This window comes from Populus euphratica, unplaced genomic scaffold (genome assembly GCF_000495115.2).
Source record: "Populus euphratica unplaced genomic scaffold, PopEup_1.0 scaffold112.1, whole genome shotgun sequence".
Lineage (NCBI taxonomy): Eukaryota > Viridiplantae > Streptophyta > Magnoliopsida > Malpighiales > Salicaceae > Populus > Populus euphratica.
In genome coordinates, this window is record NW_011499997.1 from 397,674 (window position 1) to 421,111 (window position 23,438).

The following is a 23,438-nucleotide window of genomic DNA, read 5'->3' on the forward strand; positions in this document are numbered from 1 at the left end:
CTTGTGTAGTTGTGGTATGAAATGGAAAGGCTAGGTGGGCTAATTATAGTGTTCAAAGAGAACACGTAGATGGGGCTTGATTCCACTACATTATCGAAGTAAATTCCTTTCATAGAAGCCAAGCTAGTTAGACTTCGTCAAACAGGCCGACCCGGTACTTGCTTGTCCTACTAACCTTATTTTTCTGTTCTCCATTGCTGAAAAATCAACAGTTTTGGCCCACTATAGATTAGCCAAAAACACGGTCAGTATGTTGTTCTTGTGCGCAATTACTTTGAAAGTTTAAGGGAGGATCGTGAACAAGTATATCGAGTAAATTTCTATGTAATGATGATACTGTATATTTGTCTAGAAAAGAGAACGTATAAACAAGAGAAAATTCTCCGATAGAGATTTGACTTAGCGCAAGTCGAGGGGATTTTTGCTTTTGCGTGAACGTTTTCTCCGAAAGTGCTGCTTTCCTTAATGTAGTCAGCCTTTGGGCGATTTATTGGAAACTGGCTGTGCGATCGGTCTTCATGACTGCATAATCATTGATCACTGCATCCACAATGCTTTCGATACTAAAATGTTCCTGATAGCAGAAAGTTCAGATAATGTATCTTCTGTGGTTTTACGTGAGCAAATTTGATGTCGAATATATATTATCTGTGGAAAATCTCTACTTTCAAGTTCAAGCTCACATAACTTGTCATGTATATTTCAGGCACAGATCAATTTATTTGTGCATATTATCATTTATTATACAACTTTGCACACATGTTCTTTTCAAAAGAAAACCGAGAAGATACATTAAAGCAAGCAACTAACCATCAAGGAGATGGTTAGAAAAAGGCCTAGATACGTAAAACCATTCTCTAAAACAGAGAGAAAATGAAAACAAATTATAAAAAAATGACATCTAGCTGCTTAATTCACAGGTGAATGCCTTGTGCAGTCTGCAGAAGATCAATTCATGTGTTGATGAAGTGCTCATCAATTTGCTCTGCCCATTCTGCTAATCAATGAAAGATTAAAGCATGGATGGCCTCCCAATCCGCCACATCTTCATCAAAGATCGTATAGCGTTTCCGGCTTGTCAAATAGACCATAATACAGCAATCAAGTAATAGAAACCACATCTTTTTTTCTCGCTGGCTTCTTTTTTCTTTTCAAAAAAAACACCGAAGAATTAAATTATATGGCGCTGAGACAGCTCAAGCGTACCATAGACCACCACTTTATATGGCGTTGCCAGTATTCTCTTCAGCTTCATGGCCATGCAGTTTTCCTCCCGGCCATAAAATCCGATCTTATGCTTCCTCTAACGAGATTTATTCATGTATTATTAAGATTTAAATTATAGTATCGGAGACCAAAGAATAACCTATTTACCGCTTAATTTAACCAAAACAAATCTTTAATTTGATCTGTCTCTGTTTTGGGCTTCATTTGGAGTTCTTGAGGAACTTACACCGGATTCTATAAAGAAGTTCGATGCTGTATTTGGTTCCTCAACTCTTAAATTTTATTAATTTGGTCTCATTACTTGTAATTGTCTTGATTTCATCCCTGTATTCCCTATGCTGTAATTATTCGGGGCTTCCCTCGACGACCATATAGGTTAAGCCCCGTGTCTAGTTGTCAAAAATCCCATAAATATAGATTCGTGTTTTTTTATTTAAAAATATTTTAAAATAATATTTTTTATTTTTAAAAATTATTTTTTACATAACATATTAAAATAATCTAAAAATATTATTTTACAATAAAATTAATTTTTTTAAAAAACTCAAAATTACACAATTCCTAAAACATGGTAGGCAAAAGAAAAAACCAAATCCCTGTGGTCTGGTGGACAGAAGACTTGTGTGTTCTGACCGGCCTGAACCAGATCAAAATGTTCAATGTACTGGGTGCCTTGATTTTCTAGATCAAAATGTTCAATGTACTGGGTGCCTTGATTTTCTTCATGGGGATTAAAAATCAAGAACTTGAGTTGAGTCAGTCAGTAATGACTTTGAACATTGATTCTGGAAACATGGAAGATGCAATTAACTTTATTTTCTTTTTCCTCGCCTCAGCAGCTACAAGAACCCAGAAGAGATGACCAACGGTAGGAGAATCTAGACTTTGAATTTCATTTTATATTTGCTTTTAATCTTTAATTATTTATCACATATTTTGACGACTCATGCCAACTCAGCCTGTGACGATGAGGCTTGACGATAAGGGATTCCATTTGATGATTTAGCCCAATAAATTTCCATTCCTAAAGATTCTTGTGGCGTTAGAAATCCCAGTTGTTTCTTTAGATTTTCTATACTTGGTTTTTTTCTATAAAATATTTCATGAAAAAAAAATACTTGTTGTTGATAAATTAAGCTCCCTTTATTTCGGTAAAGATCCCTTGGAGATTATAGTGTGCATTTACAAACATTTATGTCTTTTCATATCCTTGAATTTGATTTATATTTTTACGAACGAGTAAGGAAATTTAACAGTAAAAGAAGAAAAGGAAAAGAATATGATTAATTATTATATACAAAGAGATATCTAGTCGAAGGACAGAGTTAATGGTTTTATGCTAGATCGTCTTTTATCACAAGCAGAGCCTCCAAGGGCCATCTTCCCTGCAAGAACTTGAGATTAATGACTAGTATAGCAGTTAGTGAAGAGTACCCTCCCAGTGAGTCAATTCTTGAGTTGAGATCTAGTGGAGCCAGCAGAAGATTCGAGCTCTGGGAATATAATTTTTTATTGAACATTAGAACAGTAACTCAGCCCCTCAAAATTTTCTGTTCAGTTTACCTGGTTTCTTCACGAAGAAGACGAATGATCCTGTTGCTGTCGATGCAAGTGGTGAGATCATGAAGCTTTTAGGGCTTAGTTCGTAGTTTGATTTAGTTTATTTCTCTTTTGGGGTTTTGAAGCTGTTGCTGCTGCTGGATGAGATTTGGAGATTGCAGATTATTATAATTATTATGGGGCTTTGAATTTCGTGTTTGTTGGCGTCATTTTGTGTGAGGTTATTGTCTTCTTCTCTGTCTTTTTTTTTAATTATTATTCCTATTTTTCTGTTATTTTCCTTCTTTCACCATTAAAGTGTTTTCAAGAAAAAATAAGTTTTTGTGTAAGTCACTTATATAAGTTTTTTAAAGAAAAAATATTTTTTTTACTACATATCTGCTTGGTTTAATTTTAAATATGATACAGATAAAGAATCAAGTTAGGTAGTTTAAAGGTTGATTAATTAAATTTAATTTAACTTGATTTAATAATAATATTAAATAGCTTCATATAATAATTATAAAAAGATATAATAATTCAAAAAACTATACAAAAATATTGACTAAAAATGATATAATGTATGAATAATTTTTTAGCTTTAATTCAAAATATTATATAATTAGTTTCAAATTTTCTTTATAATTTTAAAAATATTTTTCATTTATAAATTTTAAATAAAATATTTTATAAATAATAATTATCTTCTTTTTATTAACATTATCATTACAATCACATCACTTTCACCTCCATTGTCATTACCAACCCCAACACAATCATTGCCGACAATCATTGCCACCATAATGCCTACCCTCATCTTATAACTACCACTAATATCATTACCAACCTCATCTACAACTAATACATGAAGGAAAAATGATCTATACTTCATAATCCAAAAAAAAAAATGAAGATTTTTCTTCTCTTTTAATGGAAAGTGGCCTCTAGATTCTTTTTCTCTTTCAACATTTTTATTGTAATCTTGAAATTTCTCGGGTTAAGAAAAAAAATTAAATATATAAATATGTCGCACCCGACATCGCGGCGGCCTTAAAAATTTCTTAAATCTTTGGAAAGAATGAATTTTTGGCATCCTGTTCTTTAATGAGGATATTCTTTGTTTAAAGAGTCGTCACCTAGTATTATGGTTACTAGAAACCCTAACTGGTCAACAGAGATTCTATGGTCCGAGACTGGTTACGTAAAAGGGAAGATATTATCACCCCTTAAACGTCCTACCTAAGGCAGGCTGCATTGCTGATCTTTGTCCTTAATTGCTAACATTTTTTTTGTTGGTTTATACTATGATTGTTTGTGTGTAATATTCCTGAGTCTAGCGCCAGTGAATATTCAACTACGGATATTTCCAACTCTGGCGTTGGTAAATATTGCGTAGGTATCAAAATAAATAAATTTAAATCATCCTTTTTTCCTTTTATTCCTGACTCTGGTGTCAGTGAATAAATAAATAAAAGTAAATTTTTTTTTACGCGTGCACATATTTTTTTTATTTTTCTAGCTAAATAAAATAAAATACAACGAATAAAAATAATATAAATTTAAATTGGTATTTTTATTCCTGACTCTGGCGTCAATGAACAAATCAATAAATTTTTATTATTTTTATTCATGCATACATATTTTTTATTTTTATTTTTTTTGGGTTGGGCCCAGCTCAGCCTATAGAGCTGGACTGAACCCAATAGGCCTAGCAAGGTCACAAGCTTGACTCGGCTAGCTATTATTTTTTTAATTTTTACCAGGAGGCGTGCGTGAATTGCTCACCCACGTCTGCTACAGGAAGCATGTAATTAAACTGCAAGGAGGGAAAGAGCAACTTACTTGGTTCTACAATTGAAGATAATAATGACAGTGGAGGGCCTTTTTTCCTTCCCCCCTGAGATCTGTGTTTATAGTGCAAGAGTCTCATCACTTGCGAAAAGTAAAGTCTCAATCAAACTCATTCTTTTTTTTGAAGTTCGAATTAGAATCGAATTCGAAAGCAGACAACTATCATTATCTTGAGGACTATCTTGAAGAAGATAAGGATTATCTTGAGGATAAGGCTAGAATAGCAAAGGCATATTGTAGTCCTTAATTTTCATGGAAGTTGACAAATCACACTTTTCATCGAAATAAATCTCTGATCTTTTAATTTTTCATCTTAAACCCTGTAAAAATTAAATTAAAAGCCAAAGGGTCAAAATTAGGTTATGACAAAATATATTAATTAACCAATACTTTACACACTAAATAATTATTTACTTATATATCTTGAATTTTAAAACATCATGAGTATTTTATAGGATTGATTAGCGAACCTTTAACAATATCATTTTTCGAACTTCGTTTCTCATATGAATCATCATTCATAGAGGACTCCTAGATTTTTCTAGTTAAGTAACATTCTTTACCTCGTCCTGCAGCAGAGGTCTCACACAGCTTGTGACCGAAGAGAATAATGCATATCTCCCAATGTGAGCACTAAATATTGTGCTTGGTCCAGGTGATGTATAAGAGTCTTTGGACATGTCTAATAGCCAAACCAAAATCAAGCAGGCAGCTGGATAATGAAGACAACACATAGCGGCAGCCAAACAAAAAATAGCAAGCCATATGATTACTTTGGATATCAAGACAAGAGCAGTATAATCAACACAACAATGGTGGAAGAACAAGAAACACGGCTTCAATAGAGAGAAACAACAACGATACACGGGTGAAAAACAGCTGCCAACAATTAAGGATTGCGCCTTCAACAGCAACGATACAATTGAGGAAAAACAACAAGAGTTGGAGAAGAAATAGCAGCAATATTTAAGCAAACATCACCAATCAACCATAGTAACACAACAATGGTGGAAGGAAAAAGAAAAGGTAATAGCTGAAGCAAGTCCGCAGCTATCTAAGTGTAACAATGGAGGGCGGTCTAGACAGCACTAGTCAGAGACCCAAAAAGCAAAGCCAGCTAGTCAAGAGATTAATAATGGCAGCGGTAGCCACCAAATGATGACACCAAACTAGCTTTGATACCAAGTGAAATTAGGGTAAAAGTCCTTGTTTTTCTTACCTGAATAAGGATTTTTCTATCGTTTCAATATAGTACTTACCTAGCTAGCTACATTAGGAAAATAATCTCAACCCCTACTATATGGCATGATCCTCTGAATACAAGGAACCTACAATCAATTTCTATAATCACCAAATTATAATTTCGTGACTCATTCTAACATAATTATCAAGTTTAAACTATTGTTTTTAATTTTTAGAGTCCAGATTATATATGATGAAAAATCAATAGAGGGGAGAAATTAAAACCTCAGTCTATAAGAAACTTACGAGGCCTTACAACTCATAGCTATTCTAAAATCGAACTAGATTCAATGAAGTGGCTACGATCTTGAGTCGGCACCGAGGATTACACATGTTCTTTATCAAACACAATAATTAAAAACAAATTAATTATGCTCATAGAAACAAGCGCATAGAGCAATGCGTTGACATCACAATTGATCATCTGCCGGTTCCGCAATGCCTCAAGCTGATTTTTACCGGTATTGGCACTTTATTAACACACTCTTATAATCAATTTGAATAATTAACGGCATGTAAATCTTACAAACACAATAAGGTTTTATGTTTTTAACCATCTTTTTTATTCTTCAGGTATAAAATCCTCTTCGACGTCCATCAACTTCCAGGAACCATCCGCTTGCTGCACCATGCCCTTGTTTTCTTGGACCCGCCATGATGCTGGTACAAGATACTCATCCTTTAAGCTATCAATAGTCTTGTTAACAAGAGCAATATCGCGGTTGACCTCTAATTTAAACCCTCCTTTCGGCCCTTGTGTTCCTGCCACTCCATGCAGGTAACCTTCTAAATTATGCCAACTTGATAGATTTCCAGGGCTCTTCAAGTACTTAGACTTCGTGGTATCAATCACCAATTCTTCTCCTACATCCGCATAACCTATCAATGGATAGCTAGGAACAACGTCTAGAACGTTATGAATGCGTAATGCTCTAAGATCCTTATATCCGGAGAAAACCTTCTTGAAGTTAGAGTCCCCGACGCGAGGGCTGGCAAAGAGAATGGCTGTGACAGGACAGCGTTTGTTTTTCTGCGACTGGTTAAATCCATTAGCAACTATATCCACTGCATTCAGAGTTGCAACTGCAGCTCCTAAGCTGTGGCCGACTATGGTTATGCTGATTTCTTCATTTGTGTATTTATCCACCAGTCTCCTTATCTCGTTAAGAACCTAACGAGTAAGAACAACCAGAATTATCAAACGCTCATGATATTGGTATGCCAGAGTTTTTTAACAGAAGAAAAAAACATTGTTTTAAGAGATATTTTTAAATCAATGCCAATTAATTTCCTAAATGCATTCCATGTATATTAAAATATCCATCTATAGATAATAACCGTGCTGCTGAAAATTCATAGACTGATAGCACAAATATTTTATATACTATATTACCTGGTCTCTAGCACTATTCTTGTTGTATGGTGAACGCGAGTCATCAGAGGTGTAGATTGAGTACCAACCTTGGTGCACCTTAGGATCACCGGACTCGCCAAGAATTTTTGAAGCTGAGACAAAATTAAATTCAAAATCATTAACCCACTCTAAGGTCTGTATCGTACCTCTCCAAGCAATGACAATATCCCTCCGCCCTAACGTGGTCTTCCCTTCATCGGTAGCCACCGCAACGAACCCTATCCAATTGGATTCCTTGCTCCATGCCTCCCTCGATAATGACTTTACAATGAATGCTTCAGGGAGCTGAACTTGTGATGTTGCATACAAGAATTTGGTAACACGGTACTTGAATGGATTGCCTTTCTCTAAATGAACCTTGGTAAAAAAGTCATCCTTTGCATACAGGCTGCTTCCTGCATACTTAGATGCCTTCTGCGCGTTGAAACCGTCATAGGTAGCCTGAGCCATTTCTCCGTAATGAATGATGTATCGCCGGAGATCATTATCAAGAGGATCCAGGAGGTCCTTCCAATGGTTTTCTCCACTTAGATGTTTCCATCTTTTATCTATGCTACCCACCAACATTGTTTTCTTCTTGCCAAACCACCTTTTAAGGATAGCTAGTATCTGCATTCTTTAAATATACGTAGACGAGAAAACCTTGACTCCTTCGAGCAAATAACTAATATCAATATCTGAAATCGCCTTGTCTCCGTAATCATAAAACAAATTCCCTCAACTAATAATTATATTACAACGGATCATAAACTAGTACAGGACTGTGGTCGACCAAGAGATAATTCATCTATTATAGATAATCTTAACAAGCAAAGTATCCCCTTGACCTGACTATGCCACTTTGAAATCTCTAATAGATGGGCAAGTGGGCTGTTTGATCTATTCCGATCAGAGAGTTTTAAGGTTAGCTGCGTTGTCTATGCGAGCTGCCAAGATTTTTCCAACCATTTTTAATGGAGTGTGACGGAAGAAAAAGATTCTGAAATGATTTCTAATATATAATCATGACACATTTTTTGGTGGGTCGAACTTATCTAATATATGATTAATGTTTCTTTCATCTTATTGATCCGACACTAACTCTAATGTTATAACAGGTGGCTTGTCAACGTCTACCATCTGGAAGTAACTGTAATAATTTAAGTGTTTTTTGTTTATTATGACATCATTAGAATCTTAAGCTCATTCGCAAAATACCCCTGACTGTGATATATTGAATGCGACAAGTATTACCTTCAAGCATGTGAAGATGATCATCTGCTTCTTTCTTGACTTTGAAGTTATTGCCCCTTTAGGTACAAGTAATGTCGGAAAATCCAAGTGTGCGCGCATACACCAATTACATCGCAGAAGTAAGACCATTGATCAAAAGTTCATTTCCTATCAGTATTTAGAAATCATATTCACCGAGGTTTCTTCGAACACTAAACAATTTAATTTCGTTTTTTTCGCAAGTTGAAGGAACAAAGTGCTCAGGCTCAAACCAAAAGGCAATAGAATTAAGAGCATATGCTTGGGAATTTATCGTAATCATACATGTGACCATTGTTGCTGAAACTAAAACGTTTACTTCTTTCTCCGTTTTTACTTTATTTACTTTGAATTTGTACTTCTAAAATCACCCATCATAGAAGACAAATCTTTGCCTACGGACTTCTTATCTTGCTTATGTGCCGTTAACACACGAAAATGAACAAGGCTTTGCTTCCAAGTTACTTGTAAAAATGAACACATATGCTGACATGATCAGTGCTCTAGGTTGCTTTTCACTTTAAGAAAGCAAATATTGGGAAATAGTTGGATACTTTGCCAACGCTTTCAGTTTGGGTGATATATATTTGGAAACCAGCATAACTAATTCGCGAAATGCTTTTAATTTTGAACTCCTTTGTTTCGTGTAACGTTAAGTCTAGGTACTTTATTCCTTGGATGATATTCTTAACTCTTCATAGCCAAAAACAGCCAAAGCTTGCTTTATAGGAGAATCTGATTCTTTTTAAAAAAAATAAAAACTCAAGGATATATTCAATCAGTATTATCAAACATTGAGCCCGCGGCCCAAGCTAGATTTTGGTTAAAAGATCAGCATCGGGCCTCTAGGACTCTTTTTTTGTAGTTTTCGGCCTAGGCTTCGGCGTCCAGTAAATCCCAGCTGATTGGTACTGGGTCAGTTTTTGAGCCATCGTTTGAGTTTAACTAGTTTCGGCTGGTTTCGATCATGTCTCTAGTGGGTTCTAATCATTAATTTCAGTTCAAACTGGTTAGATGGTGATATTAAAGGTCTAATCCGGATTTAATGACATTAAATTTAAGTATTTGCCTATGTTAATGAAGATAGTTTCCTTCTCAATTCTTAGACCACACGATCTCCTTTGGAACGTTTTTTCTTTTTTCTTTTTCCTGCTCTAAATTTTTTTGAAGCACTGTCTAATGAGGAAACCGAGTTTCAAGTTGTTCTACGTTGTTAAAGAGGAGAACAAGATTTTCTAGCCAATGCGCCAGCTCCGAAAGGTGCCAATTTTTTTTTTGTTGTTAAAATTTGAAACAATTTGAAAGAGTTATCCTCATGATGTCAAAAGATTAATACGATGGGATTTCTAAGACAAACTCAGTTGAGCCTGTGATCTTCTGATATATATATATAAGTAAAGAAAAATGATTCTCCTTTTTCAAACCCATGACAACCTCAAGAAATACAATGGTCGATCAAATTATTGCTAGCAACTTCACACGGCTTATCTTTCACTAGTGATCAATACAGCATCTGAGACCGTGACCCTGCCTGGCCCCTCGCAGAAAGCTCACGGGAACAGCAGGGCTCAGTCACGGCCTTCACAGGGACAAATCAATTCGACGCCTAAAACGACGACAATTCCTCCGCACAACCACCGACCATGCTTTAGTTCTATCGTTGTCTCTCATATGCACACAGAGAAGTCATGAAATTCCAGCTAGTACAGATATGAGAGCCTACAGGCTATGTGTATCATTTACAATCCACCATCCTCACCAATAATTGCTAGCCAAGTATCATCTTCATGCCACCACATATGTTCTGTGAAACGGGAAAGAAAGCAACACCTGAACCCTCGTAGCTTTGTAACTCCAGCCAATGAACTTTTTTATCATTATTATTATTAGAATTAGTAGTGCTGCAATGACTTTAAGTTGTAGGTTTTTTCCATGAAAAAAGCAAGTAGAGTGCTTATATTTATAAACTAAATTAACTTGAAATCGCGATAATTTTTACAGAAAACAAATTAATTTTAATTGAGATCATAGGAGCACTTCTCTAAATTATATACACACTCCGCATTAAATATTTTGTCTATTCAATTATCAAAATTACCTTATTAAAAAAGACCCAATAAACTTCAAAAAGACAAAAGAAACTTTCTAGAGAGAGTAATGGTAACTCTGATAGACATCTTGACGAACATGTCACTAACTTGCCAAGCTTGAGAATGAGAACAACAACCTTGAAGGAAATAATGCATCCTAAAAGCAACAAGAAACCGATCAAATCAACGTCTCTTTTCTTTACTTAATTTAACATTTTGTTTCCAATAATTCGTCACTTGCCACTTTCTTTTGATTATTTCCTCGATAATTCATACTAACTGCTTACCTTCTTTGAAGGTTATGAGTTTTGGGAATTTATTGCTTCTTCAATGAGGATGGCTGGGTTGTATCACCCTTTTGGTTACATTCAGGTATTATTTGTTTTTGTAGTTTTTTTTAATATTTTTAATTTTAAATTAATATATTTTTTTGTATTTTTAGATTATTTTGATATTTTAATATCAAAAATAAATTTAAAAAATAAAAAATAAATATTTTAATATATTTTCAAATAAAAATACTTTAAAAAAAACAATTATCAAACATAAAATTCATCCATGAGTTCTAATTTATGTATTTGATACATGATCACTTTGAAATCTCTTGTGATTTCACAAAAACGTTTTTATAAATCTACTTAGTGTTAAAGGTTTGAAATTCAAAGATTTTCCTATCTCGTTTGATTTATTAACAATATAGGAACTCAGTATAGAAGCCGGGAAAAGAAAAAAAGAATGGTTATGGTTGGAATGGGAGAAACCGAGTGCTCTGCTATATATTGGACTGTTTTGTTTATGGTTTTTTTTTAAGTAATTTTTATTTAAAATATATTAAGATAATATTTTTTATTTTAAAATAATATGTAAATATAAAAAAAATTAATGTGCCAAAAATGGCATCCTTTACTTCAAATCCCAGAAGGAAAAACCAAGGAGGTGGGACTAATCTAATGGTCTTCGATTGGAACGAGAGTTGCGAATGGTAGCTCTACGCCAAGTAAGTAATGGTCCTTCTCCGACAACTCTCGCAGACCTAGTTACGAAATTGACTTGATAGTCGTAATGTATCGACATGTCATGTCTTTGCCAGAGACCAAGATCGATCTTCCATGGCCTTCAGCCATTTGAAGGCACGTCAATGCACAGTCTACAGACATGCTTTTCAGATTCGATAAAAAGTAGACCAGCCTTTTGTAACATCTGGCAGTGTCCTCGTCTATTAATTAATTAAAAGAAACTATAACGTCTTCAGGTTTTTTTTACCTCAAGTCACAAAACATAATTGTACTTTCCAAAGTTTTTTTTATTTATTTTTTCAGTCATTTACCGTTTTTATATATAGTTTAATCATGTTTATTGTTTATTATGTTGAGGTGAGATTGTTCGAGTAGTTTGATATAGGGTTCTAATGATGTTGGGAAACGAAAAATGAAGCTCGATTAATGTTAAAATTTTCTAAATAATTTTTTTATTTATTTAAAGTTATTAAAGTTTTTGAAATCGAATTTTAAACTAAAGTTAAATTCAACCTTTTAAAAAAAGTTTAGCTCTATTTTTAAGTTTTTTTTTCCCTTAACTTTATTTTTAATTTGATTATTTAATATCTCTTGTTATTGACGTAGGTTGGACTTCACTATCTGTTTAGTATAGCTTGATTTTGGGACAGGAATATTTTGGGCTTGGTTGATTCTTAATCTAGTAAAATGAAATGTAGTTTTATTGATTTAAAATAATGTTTTAGAAACTGATATTGAGATTAAAATATATGTTTGGCCTTTCTTTTCAATCCAGAGACCAAAGTGATGAATTGGTTGGTGTGTATGGAGAACGCTACCATGATGCGGTGGCTTATATGACTACTTCCAAGATCTAATGACAGTTTTTTTTGGTTTATTTGTCATTATTTCAATGTGAATTTCCTTACAGAGTAGCATGCGAAGATAGTGAGGATATCAAATATACTAGGTAGTGTAATAATTGCTGTAATTATAATTTGAAAAAAAAATATTTTATAAAATATATTTTTAGGTAAAATTAATTTAAAAAAATATATATTTAGTTAAAATTATAATTAAAATTGAGATTGAACAAAAGATTGTTTAATTTATTTGATTAAAAAAATTTCAAATTAAGGTTATAAAATAACTAAAAAAGATATATATTAATATTAATGGTTTTTAATTCAAATATTATAGATTTAACTACTGTTATTACATCATAAAATAAACAATATTTTATATAAAAAAAATTTTATTGTTTCATTAAACTATTTATAATTTCATCGTGTACAAAATCTATCCGACAAAGATTATAATTTTCATGATTTTTTGAGCGTGTAAAAACATCATGTAAAATATCATCACATTAGGTAAAATATTATCAGGAACAAAATTGAGATTGAGATCAAATTCTAAAAATGTTACATCATCATGTGATCTCCTTCTAATATAATTATTTAGTGTCATTGAATAATGTTAAACACTAGTTTTCATATAAAACACAATACGAGGTCGGACTAAGACATTAAGCATTTAGGTTTGGGTCACACCTGGTCCGACCATGAACAATGGTCACAATCTCCACTCTTCACGTGAATATTAAAGAATGAAGAAGACGAAGAGGAAGGAGAAGGGAAAGAGAAAGAGTAGTGGCTAGCAGTGGAAACAGCAGAGGGAGATGGTAAGTTGCTCTTAATTGTTCAGATGCAATGTGAAGAATGAAAAATGCAGAAGACGAAGAAGAAAAAGGAGAAGATGAAGAGTAGTGGCTAGCCATGAAAACATCGAAGATTGATGGCGAGTTGTTTTTCACTGTTCACATGTAACATGAACAGTAAAGAATGCAAAAGATGAAGAAAAAGAAAAGGAGTAATGTTTGGCGGTAGAGGCTGGTGGTGAGTTGAGGGAGTTGCTCTCCACTGTGTTTTGTTTTTGTTCTTTTTCTTATGCACCTCTGTTTACTTTGTATTTATAAATGCAGTTTGCAACTCAGCACAAAAGGCAACTTCAAGTTTTTTTTTGTTGCCTTGTGGTTTAACCGTAAATGTTCATGGGTCCAACAAAAAATAATGTGTGTTTATACCATAACCAAACACATGCCAATAGTGTTTTTCTCTAAACATAGTCACAATGTCAAACACACACAAAGTATAGCTCCAACAACTTAATGCTCGTTTCTCTCTTCTCTTCTCTTCTTTTTACTCTCACTAATTTCCAAGTTTGAACCATTCTAAAATAGTAAAATGTCCTGTAATTTTTTAAAAAAATTAGTTTTAAATTTATTATTATTATCTTTTTATTTTTTTAAATTTATTATTTTTCAATATTATTTTTTAATATTAGGTTAGTTGAAAATTAAGTTTTATAATTTTTTTGATTTGTTTTTCATGGAGTAACCTTCAATTTCATTACTCAAGTCGCGAGTTTGAAAGATTAACATGGATTGACTAAATTGTCTTTTCATGTCTTTTTAAAATTATTATTATTTTCATTTAATTCTTCAACATTGCACTAGTTAGGAATTGAATTTTATTTATTTATTTTATATAGGTTATCTTAGTTTTACAATTTAGATCGTGAGTTTGATATGAAAACTATGGTTGAGTCGGATTATTTTTCCATCATTTTCTAGATTGATTTTTTAAAATATTATTTTTTAATATTAGGGTGGTTAAAACTTAAACTTCATAATTATTTTCAATTCTTTTTATATAGGGTTATATTTTTCTCTTGACTCAGGTCATAGATTTGGTAAGTTCACCTGAGTTGACTTGAATTATTTTTTTTAATTTGTTGTCCTTCATCATTATGTTAGTTGAAGATATGCTTCATAATTTAAAAAAAAAATTACATAGGTTAATCACAATCTAATGATTCATAATGCAGGTTTTATATGTTAATCTAATTCAATTTAATATATTATTTTTTAATATTATTTTTTAAAATATATATCATCTAATATATTAATATCTTAACATTTTATTTTATATATAAAAAATATTTAATCTATAATGGTATATTACTTGTCGAAAATCTAGTTATATACTAATTTATCTATGCATTAACCCTCACCCATCCTTTATAATAAAAAGCCAGGAAGTTTTATAATTTTATTTAATTTAATCTCATTGCTAAGATAAATATATATTAAAATATTTTAAAATGTATAAAAATTTTATTTTTTTAAAAAAATGAACACATATAAAAATATGTATTTTTAAGAAATGAAATATCCCAAACATACTTAGTCATTTAATTTTTACAGACTGTAAGAAAATTATTTTATTCAAGAATCACACATTGTTTAAACAAATTTAAAAAATTAAATTTTCAAGACATAAAATTTTCAAATATTCTCATACACTATAGTAAAATGTTTTCAAAAATGTTTTCAAAAGATGATCAAAACCTTATAAAATGTTTAATAAACTTTTTAATTTTGAGAAAAACTAGTGGTCGAACATCATATATATTTTTTAAAAAATTCTTAAGATTATCATTAGACCTATTTTGAACTTTTTACAATACCTCATATATTTTTCAAAAAATATTTTTAAAATCATTTTCAAATATTTTAAAAGCTGAGTATTAATAAATTTTGTTGTTTGAGCATAAATTTTAACTTCTTTCTTTAAATTTTTCAAATTTTTTTTTCTTGAAGTTTTGAAATAAAAAATAAATATGTATAAATGTTTTGGGAAATTTGTATTTCTTGTAAGTTTTTAATACTTTAATAGTAGTGTTATTTTAAAAAATAAAAATTATTTCTTAAAAATTCAATTTCTTTTATCTAGTATTTATTTGAAAGTTTTCATCGCAGAATTTCTTCAATATTTTATCTAACAATATTCAAATTTGTTTTATTCCTTAAATATCTTTAAAGGTGCATTTATTTAAAACAATATATATATTTTTTAAATATTTCTAAATGATTGAGTGTTATTCGGCACTGTTTTTTTCTCAGATGTTTTAAAATTTTACATTCTGAAAATAATTATTTTTATTAATTAAATTTATGAGAAAATTATTGTTTGTTTGAAACAAATATAATGCTTTTAAAACATTGTGTGGTATTTGGGTGGTTGTTTAAGATAAATTAGGTCTAAAACTTTTGAGGCTCTATGAGTTGTTTAGTTATTTAGTGATTTGGAGGTAGTTAATATATATATATATTTGTTTAAACGGTTTTCTAATATAATTTTAAATTCATTTTGGATTTTTTTATAGCTTGTGTAATTTTTTATGAGTAATTTTTTATTTATTATTTATTTAGATTGGCATTTTGACCAAATTTATGCATGTTGGATAATCTTTCATAATCTTTCCTTATTTTTAGTATTTTAAAAATAGTCCATAGTTTTCATAATAGATTAATTTTCGCAACAAAAAAAATGTCGTTTGATTCACCACGTGTAACCTTTTGACCATGAAACTTGATTTTCAAATCTATCTTAAAAGCTATTACATATTAACTTTATATATACATATGTGTGTATGTGTTAAATAATAAAAAAAATCTTTAATGTATATTGTTAGACAAATTATTTTCATATATTTTATTTTGAAAGAAGCTCCTTAGAAATTCTGCGGGGCCGTGATGATGCCAAATTTCTCCTCATTTCCCTTAGAATTATAAACATATAAATATCATGCTCTTGACTGATGCCATTAGAATCTTAATGAAGAGCTTTATTTTTTCTTAGGAAATTTATCTTAATTTATGTTTTTTGAAAACCTAATTTTTTTTCAATTATTTGAAAAAGGTTTATATTTACCTAATAATTCTTAATTAAAAAAAACTACATTTTAAAACAAAAAATAAAATAAAATTCAAATCTTATTATTTAATTAATTTCCAATTTGAACAAACCCACCATCAACCCAAATAAAAAGTTAAAAAATATTAAAAATTAAGGGCAAAAAACCTAACCAAACCATAAAGTTTAGATAATACAAATCTAAATTCACAATTATTTAGGATCATAAAGACATCAGATCTAGTAACTAAATATAAAGTTATTAAAAAAGAAAAGCAAAAAAAAATGAGAGGAAGAAGGTTTGCCGTTAGTGTAATTTTCATTGACGGCAGCTCAAAAACATGTGTTCTTTAGGGAATAATTGCTTAGAGAAGAGAGAGGGACTAAGGCTTTAAGAAAAATATTACATTTACTTTAACATTTAATATCTTATTGTTTATCTAACTTAATTTATTGTACATCCATTTTCATTCCCGAGTGATGATTATCTATTATTTCTCACTCATAATACTTCATTTCATTATTTTCTTTATCGTTTCACCTGGATGATTTTTAATAGGAAAGCTTATATATATATACTTCCACGATCCACACCTCATTGTTTACCAGAAAGAAAAAACCCTAACACCAATCCAAGCATGAAAACACTAGTGTTAGTTTGGAGGGGTTTAATTTAAGTGATTAGATTTTATTATAAAATAATATAAATTATATTTAAATTTTTATCTCGTAATTAAAGTTAAAGTTTTTAAACTTAAAATTTAATAGATAAATATTATTTTATATTTAATTTTTATAAAATAAATAAAATTAATTTATATCAAATAAATAAAAATAATGAAATTAAAACTCGTGATCGTTTAGTTATCAAAACTCTAATACCATATCAAATAATCATGTTAACTCCATCTGATAAGATTACAGAATATAATTTATATTATTTTTTAATAAATTTTAAATTTGGTTTTTATAAATTATTAATTTGAATTTTATAAATTTTAAAATCATTAAATATTTATATAATTATTAATTTCAAAACTCATAAAATTAATTAAAATTGCTTGTAAGTTTATTTAAATATCAACATTAATAAAAAAAACAAAAACAAGAAACAATAATGTCGACTTTGTTGGCCAGCTTTACGTGTGCACCGGCTTACGCACGAAAACGATTATATATCCTGTGAGAGAGACACACACACAGAGACACAAGGGATAGAGTTTCAAGGACCACGTCCAGGGGCCCCCTCAATCGCCCATTTATTCCCACCTCTAGTTACATTCCTTTCATGCTTTCTTAGACGCTACTCATCCCTCTCATGGCCATCGTCACTCTCTTGCTGATGGAATGGAATACATTTCACATGTGATGAGGCGATCGCTACAAAAGGCATTGCATTTTTGTCTATTTTAGAGTAAGACCAAGTGCATATACTTCATCTTCTACATTAAGTTCTGGAAAATCTTTTTAATCAGGCCCAAGTACCTCGCAGCTCTCAATTCTTAAAGCTGGGTGCTAGCCAGCGTTATATACATATAGCCTAGAAGTGTTTTCTTTTATATTAAAATAGTATAGTTTGATTAAAAAAAATTAGAAAATAGTGCATGAAAGAAAATATTTTTAAAAAATATAGTTGACGAACCAGTTTTATCAATAATACAACTTTCATTTATTTATATATTTTTATTCTTTAAAATAACATTATTTAAATTCTATATTTTTCATAACAAGTCAAATATAACATAACATATCTCAAATCAAAAAAATATATAATAACAAGTAAATTCTTTATTATTATCAAAATCATGAAAATCAAGCACAACACGTCAATTATCATATAACAACTACCCAAAATAATAAAAAATAAATAAAAATTATTAATTCATAAAAAAATTATTAATTTTATCAAACCTTATAAAAAATAATAAATATTTGTAATATTTTGAATCCAATATATATATATATATATGGTTCATACTCTTCTTTGTGCAATATAGTCGTATGCACATTCTTTTCGCTGAACAAAATAGGCATTAATCCTAAAAAAATCAATTGGACTAAAGCAGAAACAGGTAAAGCATAACAGGATTGAACAGTGTTTTTTGTGATTTGAAGGCTGTTTTCTCTTGTAAATAGTAGTTTTTATTTAAATAATTTTTTTCTGAATAGAGAATCATTAACAGATGCAATTCACAATAATGATTATATAGAAACTATGCTATTTCCCAGAAGTGTATCATTCCCTCCTAACTTTTCCGAAACTTCGTTAGATTTCAAAAAGAATTCGTTTCTGGCCCCACATTAGTTGAATCAATGAAATTGAATATTCACAATGATTTAAACACTTAATTACAGTCCTTATGCAGGCTCGTGCTCTCACCAAATTAAATATGGTAACCATCTTGTGATGCCAATTTGATCAACCAGCGGTGCCTCACTACCTGTGAAAATAGTTCAGCGATTTCTAGCTCCTTCTATTTAAAATTTGAATGTAAATTATTGCTCTAAAATAAAACTTTATTATTAATTTCGGTATATCAAAATAATATAAAAAATAAAAAATTTATAAAGCTTCTGGTAAACCGCGGGGCCACTCACCCCGGTAAAGAGCAACGGGAAGAATCCGAAACTTGATTGAAATTTTGCGCATTTGGTCAAAGATAATGTCCACAGCGAAGTGCACTAAAAGAACCAGACAAATAGACCTGAGAATCCAGGCCACTCATTGCTCTTTTATTTACCACTCTTTCATGATCCAACTGCTGGAAATGAAAAGGGTCCTCCGAGGTCATTTAACGGTCACGATTAGCTTACCCTCAGCAACTTACTGTGAAAGTGATGCCTCAGGCTACATATGCAATCCACACTGTATACGACAAATTTACAGCACTACCTCCGCTAAGAGGAGCAGGTGGAAAGTGGACCAAGTTTGGAGTCAAAACCGCCCGTTTATTTTTCTATTTTAAAAATATTTAAAAAAAAAATAATTTATTTTGTTTTTTATTTAAAATTATTATTTTTTGATATTATTAGATTATTTTAATATATTAATATTAAAAATAATTTTTAAAAAATAAAAAAATATTATTTTAATATATTTATAAAATAAAAAATATTTTAAAAAACAACTATACTTATATTTCTAAATAGACAAAGAACTCTACTTAGAATTTGAGTGAAACTTATTTTTTTTTAAATACTAAATAATATTGTTATAATTTGTTTAAGAAAAAAAATTTATATTATTTTTTTAAGGCTCTTGATATGTTTTCCCTAACAATTTTTTCCCTCTTTCTTGTTGTACTATTTTTATTTGAATAAAAATAACTTGATAAAGAAAAATCATTGCAGTAACATAAGAGTGTACAGAACTATAGGTCCTGTAAATAGTAAACCAAAAAATGAAGCTAAAATATTTTACTTAGAGATGATTTTTATTTGCTACTTTCCTGATAATGCATTCAAATCTTTTTTAATATTAAAAGTTAGACCCAAGTCATCAATAACTTCTTTGCTCATAAACTTACATGAGCTAATAAATTTACTTGGCATGTTGCGTGTAGAGTTTTAAAATCAGGGAGGAAGGGCTGTGTTTATAGTGGCTGACTGTGCAAGAGATTGAGAGTAAAGGCGGCGAATAAAGATAAAAGATAGGGGTATGAAGTTGTGAAATAGTTGAGATTAGAAAGGGAAGGGGGGCTGGCTATGGCCAAAATTTAGGGTTTTAAGGAAAAAAAATTACCTTTATACTTGGTTTGGTTTAGAGGTTTAAACTAAACTGATTCAGTTTAATTTGATTAATTAGTTTAACCTTTTCAAATTAAAACCAAATTAAAGATTTTTTTTATTTAAATTTTTTGGTTAGTTTTTTTTTAATTTTTTTGGTTACTTATTTTTTTTCTCACCCCTATTCTTTTCACTATCATTTAATCTTACAAATACATCAACAATCTTTAAAAATTACTCGTGTAGTAATTACTTGTATAATAGCTAAGTCTTTCTCTTTTGTTTTTTAACCATGTACAAAATATTTCCTACAGGATAATATTTTACCACCTAAAAATTATGCAAAAAAAAATGTTTAGTATTTTAAAAACATACTAGGGTTAATCATTATAATATTTTAAAGAAAATGAATTCTACACTTAGGTGCAATATTCACATGTTACATGGCCATAAATTTAGAACTTGTTCAAGGGATAATGCTAAAGAAATTAGAGGTACTAATGATGGTAAAAGATCTTATAAAGGATGAGGTAGCAAATATTCATATGTGATAGTAGAGATGGTGTTAATACATCTTTTCAATTCTATACCCAAACACAAAGAAATCTTCTAAATATGTTTGATAATTCTTATCAATGCAATGATAAACTTTATATTTACTAATTAATATTCTTTAAATTTACAAGCTAATGTTGGTATATCTTTTTAAACTGTATCCATACTAGCTGCATTGAGTGAGAATTATGAATGTTTTGAGTTATGTTTATCATTATTAATGTTTTGTTTTGTTAATATAAATGCAATATTATAGATCATTATTGCTTAAACTGAGCAATATATGTGTGTTGTATATATTTTATTTATTAGAAAATACATTTATTTGATTTTACTTGTTTAAAATAAATAATATAACATTTAAATATAATAACATTGCACATATTAAATAAGCTATTAACAATAACTTTACATTTACAAAGTTAGTCTTTATATTTTGATTCTTAATCCGAATTTTATTGTAATGTGTCTTTTATTTTCTTCACTTCATGAAGTATTGATTCACCATTATTATCATCTCTTTCAATTTTCTTAGTTGTTTCAAATTCATTTATAGATTTATATCAATTAATAAAAATATTATTATATGACTTGTCATCACATCTATGAAATAACTTATTTATATTAGCTTACAATTTTAATATCTTGATAGCTACTTTGTTTTCATATTTTATACATTTTTTTATTCTTGAAGTCTAGTTCACCCAAACTACTATAACTTTGTATAATATTAACATTTAATGTAGATGAAGACATGTTGATAATATAACTATAAAATCTAAAAAATTATAATGATAGCGTGAGTTCTTGTCGTGGAGGTAGTATTGTATGTAATCTGTTATTTATATTTGTTAGCAATGTGTATGTGTATGCTTCTTAGCAATATAGACAGGATAACTAATTTTATTATATGTGTATGTGTTTTTTGGCAATATTTGTGGGGAGAAATTATGATTGTTGTTGTGTGCGCGAGTGCACTTGTTAGAAATATTTATAATGAAAAATTATAATTAATGGTATGTGTACTTAAATTATGGCAGTAGAAAAAAGAAAAATTGTGGTACTAAATTATTTTATTGACATGATGTTGTTTTTTAATGATAGCTAGAAATAATGGATGGGGTAAGAAAAAAGTAGTGACCATGATAAAAGAGCAGTGTGTAAAAATAGAAGGAATTTGATAGTGATTATGGCTAGAAATAAAGTTTAAAAATGGTGTAATATTAACACAACAACTAATGACTATTTTGTTTTATATTAGGCAATAAAAACTTTATGATAATTTTATAATTTGAACACAAAAAAGGCTTTTTACATATTATTTAAAATATAATGGTAATATTGTAATTATTTTATATTATTTTGTTGATTTTTTTCCCTTGTGCTTCAATAGTGATTTAAAGTATTATACCAATTAGAAATTATGGTATATAAACTGTAATTTATAAAATAATAAAGATAAAGTGTAATAGCAAATAAATTTTGGGAGGTTTAGAGTAATTTTCTCGTGGAAGATTCATAATATTATCATCACCGTTGATCAACATATTTAGTGAGAATATTATCATTCTATAGTTATCAATAATAGAGCAATCACTCACTATATTAGTTAGTTAGTTGCTATAATAATAAATTTACATGAGCTTTGACATTGGTAGAACCGAAAGTTATTTTTCAACACAAAACGAAAATGTGCTAAGATATTTTTTTTGTTTTTATAAATAAAAAAGTTGGTATGTGAGTGAAATAAAATAAATTAAAAATTATATATATAAATACATGCTACAAAAATATGATGCATGTCAAAGATTAAATTAGAAAGTTAAGAGATAGATCTATATTAAGATATTTGATCTCATATTGCAAGGAAAAATTTATTTATTTTTATTTAATTATATATTAATAAGTTTTTTATAAAAAAACTAATAAAATTATATAAAAACAAAATAATTTGCAATTATAATTTTTTTTCTTCAACAATCAATTTTTCTTAACCAAAAAAATATAATTTTCTTGAACAATCCAAAGTTGATTAGAATAAATATCTAAAAGATTCTCAACAACGTGAAATAATAATAAAAAGACATATCTTTAATTAAAAAATATTCATCCTATTAATGCTTTTATTTTTTTGGCAATCTATTTATTAGAATTTTTATCTTTTAAAGCAAAAACTTATTTGAATTACAAAAGCAAATTTAAAAACAAAATAATTTTTTTTAATGATCAGGTTGCACATATATTAAAAAAATATAATAATAAAACAAAGAAATGTTTTGGAGTTTTTTTATGTAATTATGCAATAATAAAAATAATTGCACATGAAAGCCAATAAATAAAATTTTAGAAGAAAAGGTAAAACAAATCATGAAAAGGTGCATAAAAGAAATAATCTTATTCAAAAACTAAATCCAAATTAAATAGTATTTAATAGGATGATATTCTTAATATATTTTGAAGTATTTTTAATAAAATTTAGTAAAAATAAATAATCTAAAATGAGCTAAAAAAACAAAGGCTAGATAGTTATGTTTAACTGGCCTATTAATGCTTGGCCTATAAAATTAAAAAGGGAAAAAAGAGTCATGTATATAAGTTGAAAAGCCAGACCCAGATGTCTAGTCTTTTTTATTTTCTTTTTTTGATATAAAAGGTGAATGATGACGCATCTAAATGTCTAGTTTTTAATCTTCAGAGATATGATTGAAAAATTAGATAAGAAGTTTTTAAATTTAAAAATTCATTTAAACTTATTTTCACCTTTAAACACTTATATATTATATGTTAT

The 23,438-nt window shown here is 29.5% G+C and overlaps 1 protein-coding gene across 1 annotated transcript; it reads right to left on the minus strand.

The window, feature by feature from the left end:
* Positions 1-6,145: 6,145 nt before the first annotated feature.
* Positions 6,146-8,236, minus strand: LOC105140682 (phospholipase A1-IIgamma). Its single transcript, XM_011047601.1, has 2 exons — positions 7,253-8,236; positions 6,146-7,030 (listed from the first exon to the last, which is right to left on the minus strand). The coding sequence occupies exons 1-2, from the start codon at positions 7,886-7,888 to the stop codon at positions 6,422-6,424; spliced, it is 1,245 nt and encodes a 414-aa protein (XP_011045903.1). The 5' UTR covers positions 7,889-8,236; the 3' UTR covers positions 6,146-6,421.
* Between the last annotated feature and the right edge of the window lie 15,202 nt (positions 8,237-23,438).

Coding starts and splice junctions, on each gene's coding strand:
- LOC105140682 (XM_011047601.1), bottom strand. CDS start 7,888: ATGCAGATACTAGCTATCCTTAAAAGGTGGTTTGGCAAGAAGAAAACA. Junction 7,031..7,252: donor AGAATAGTGCTAGAGACCAG/GTAATATAGTAT, acceptor CTTACTCGTTAG/GTTCTTAACGAGATAAGGAG.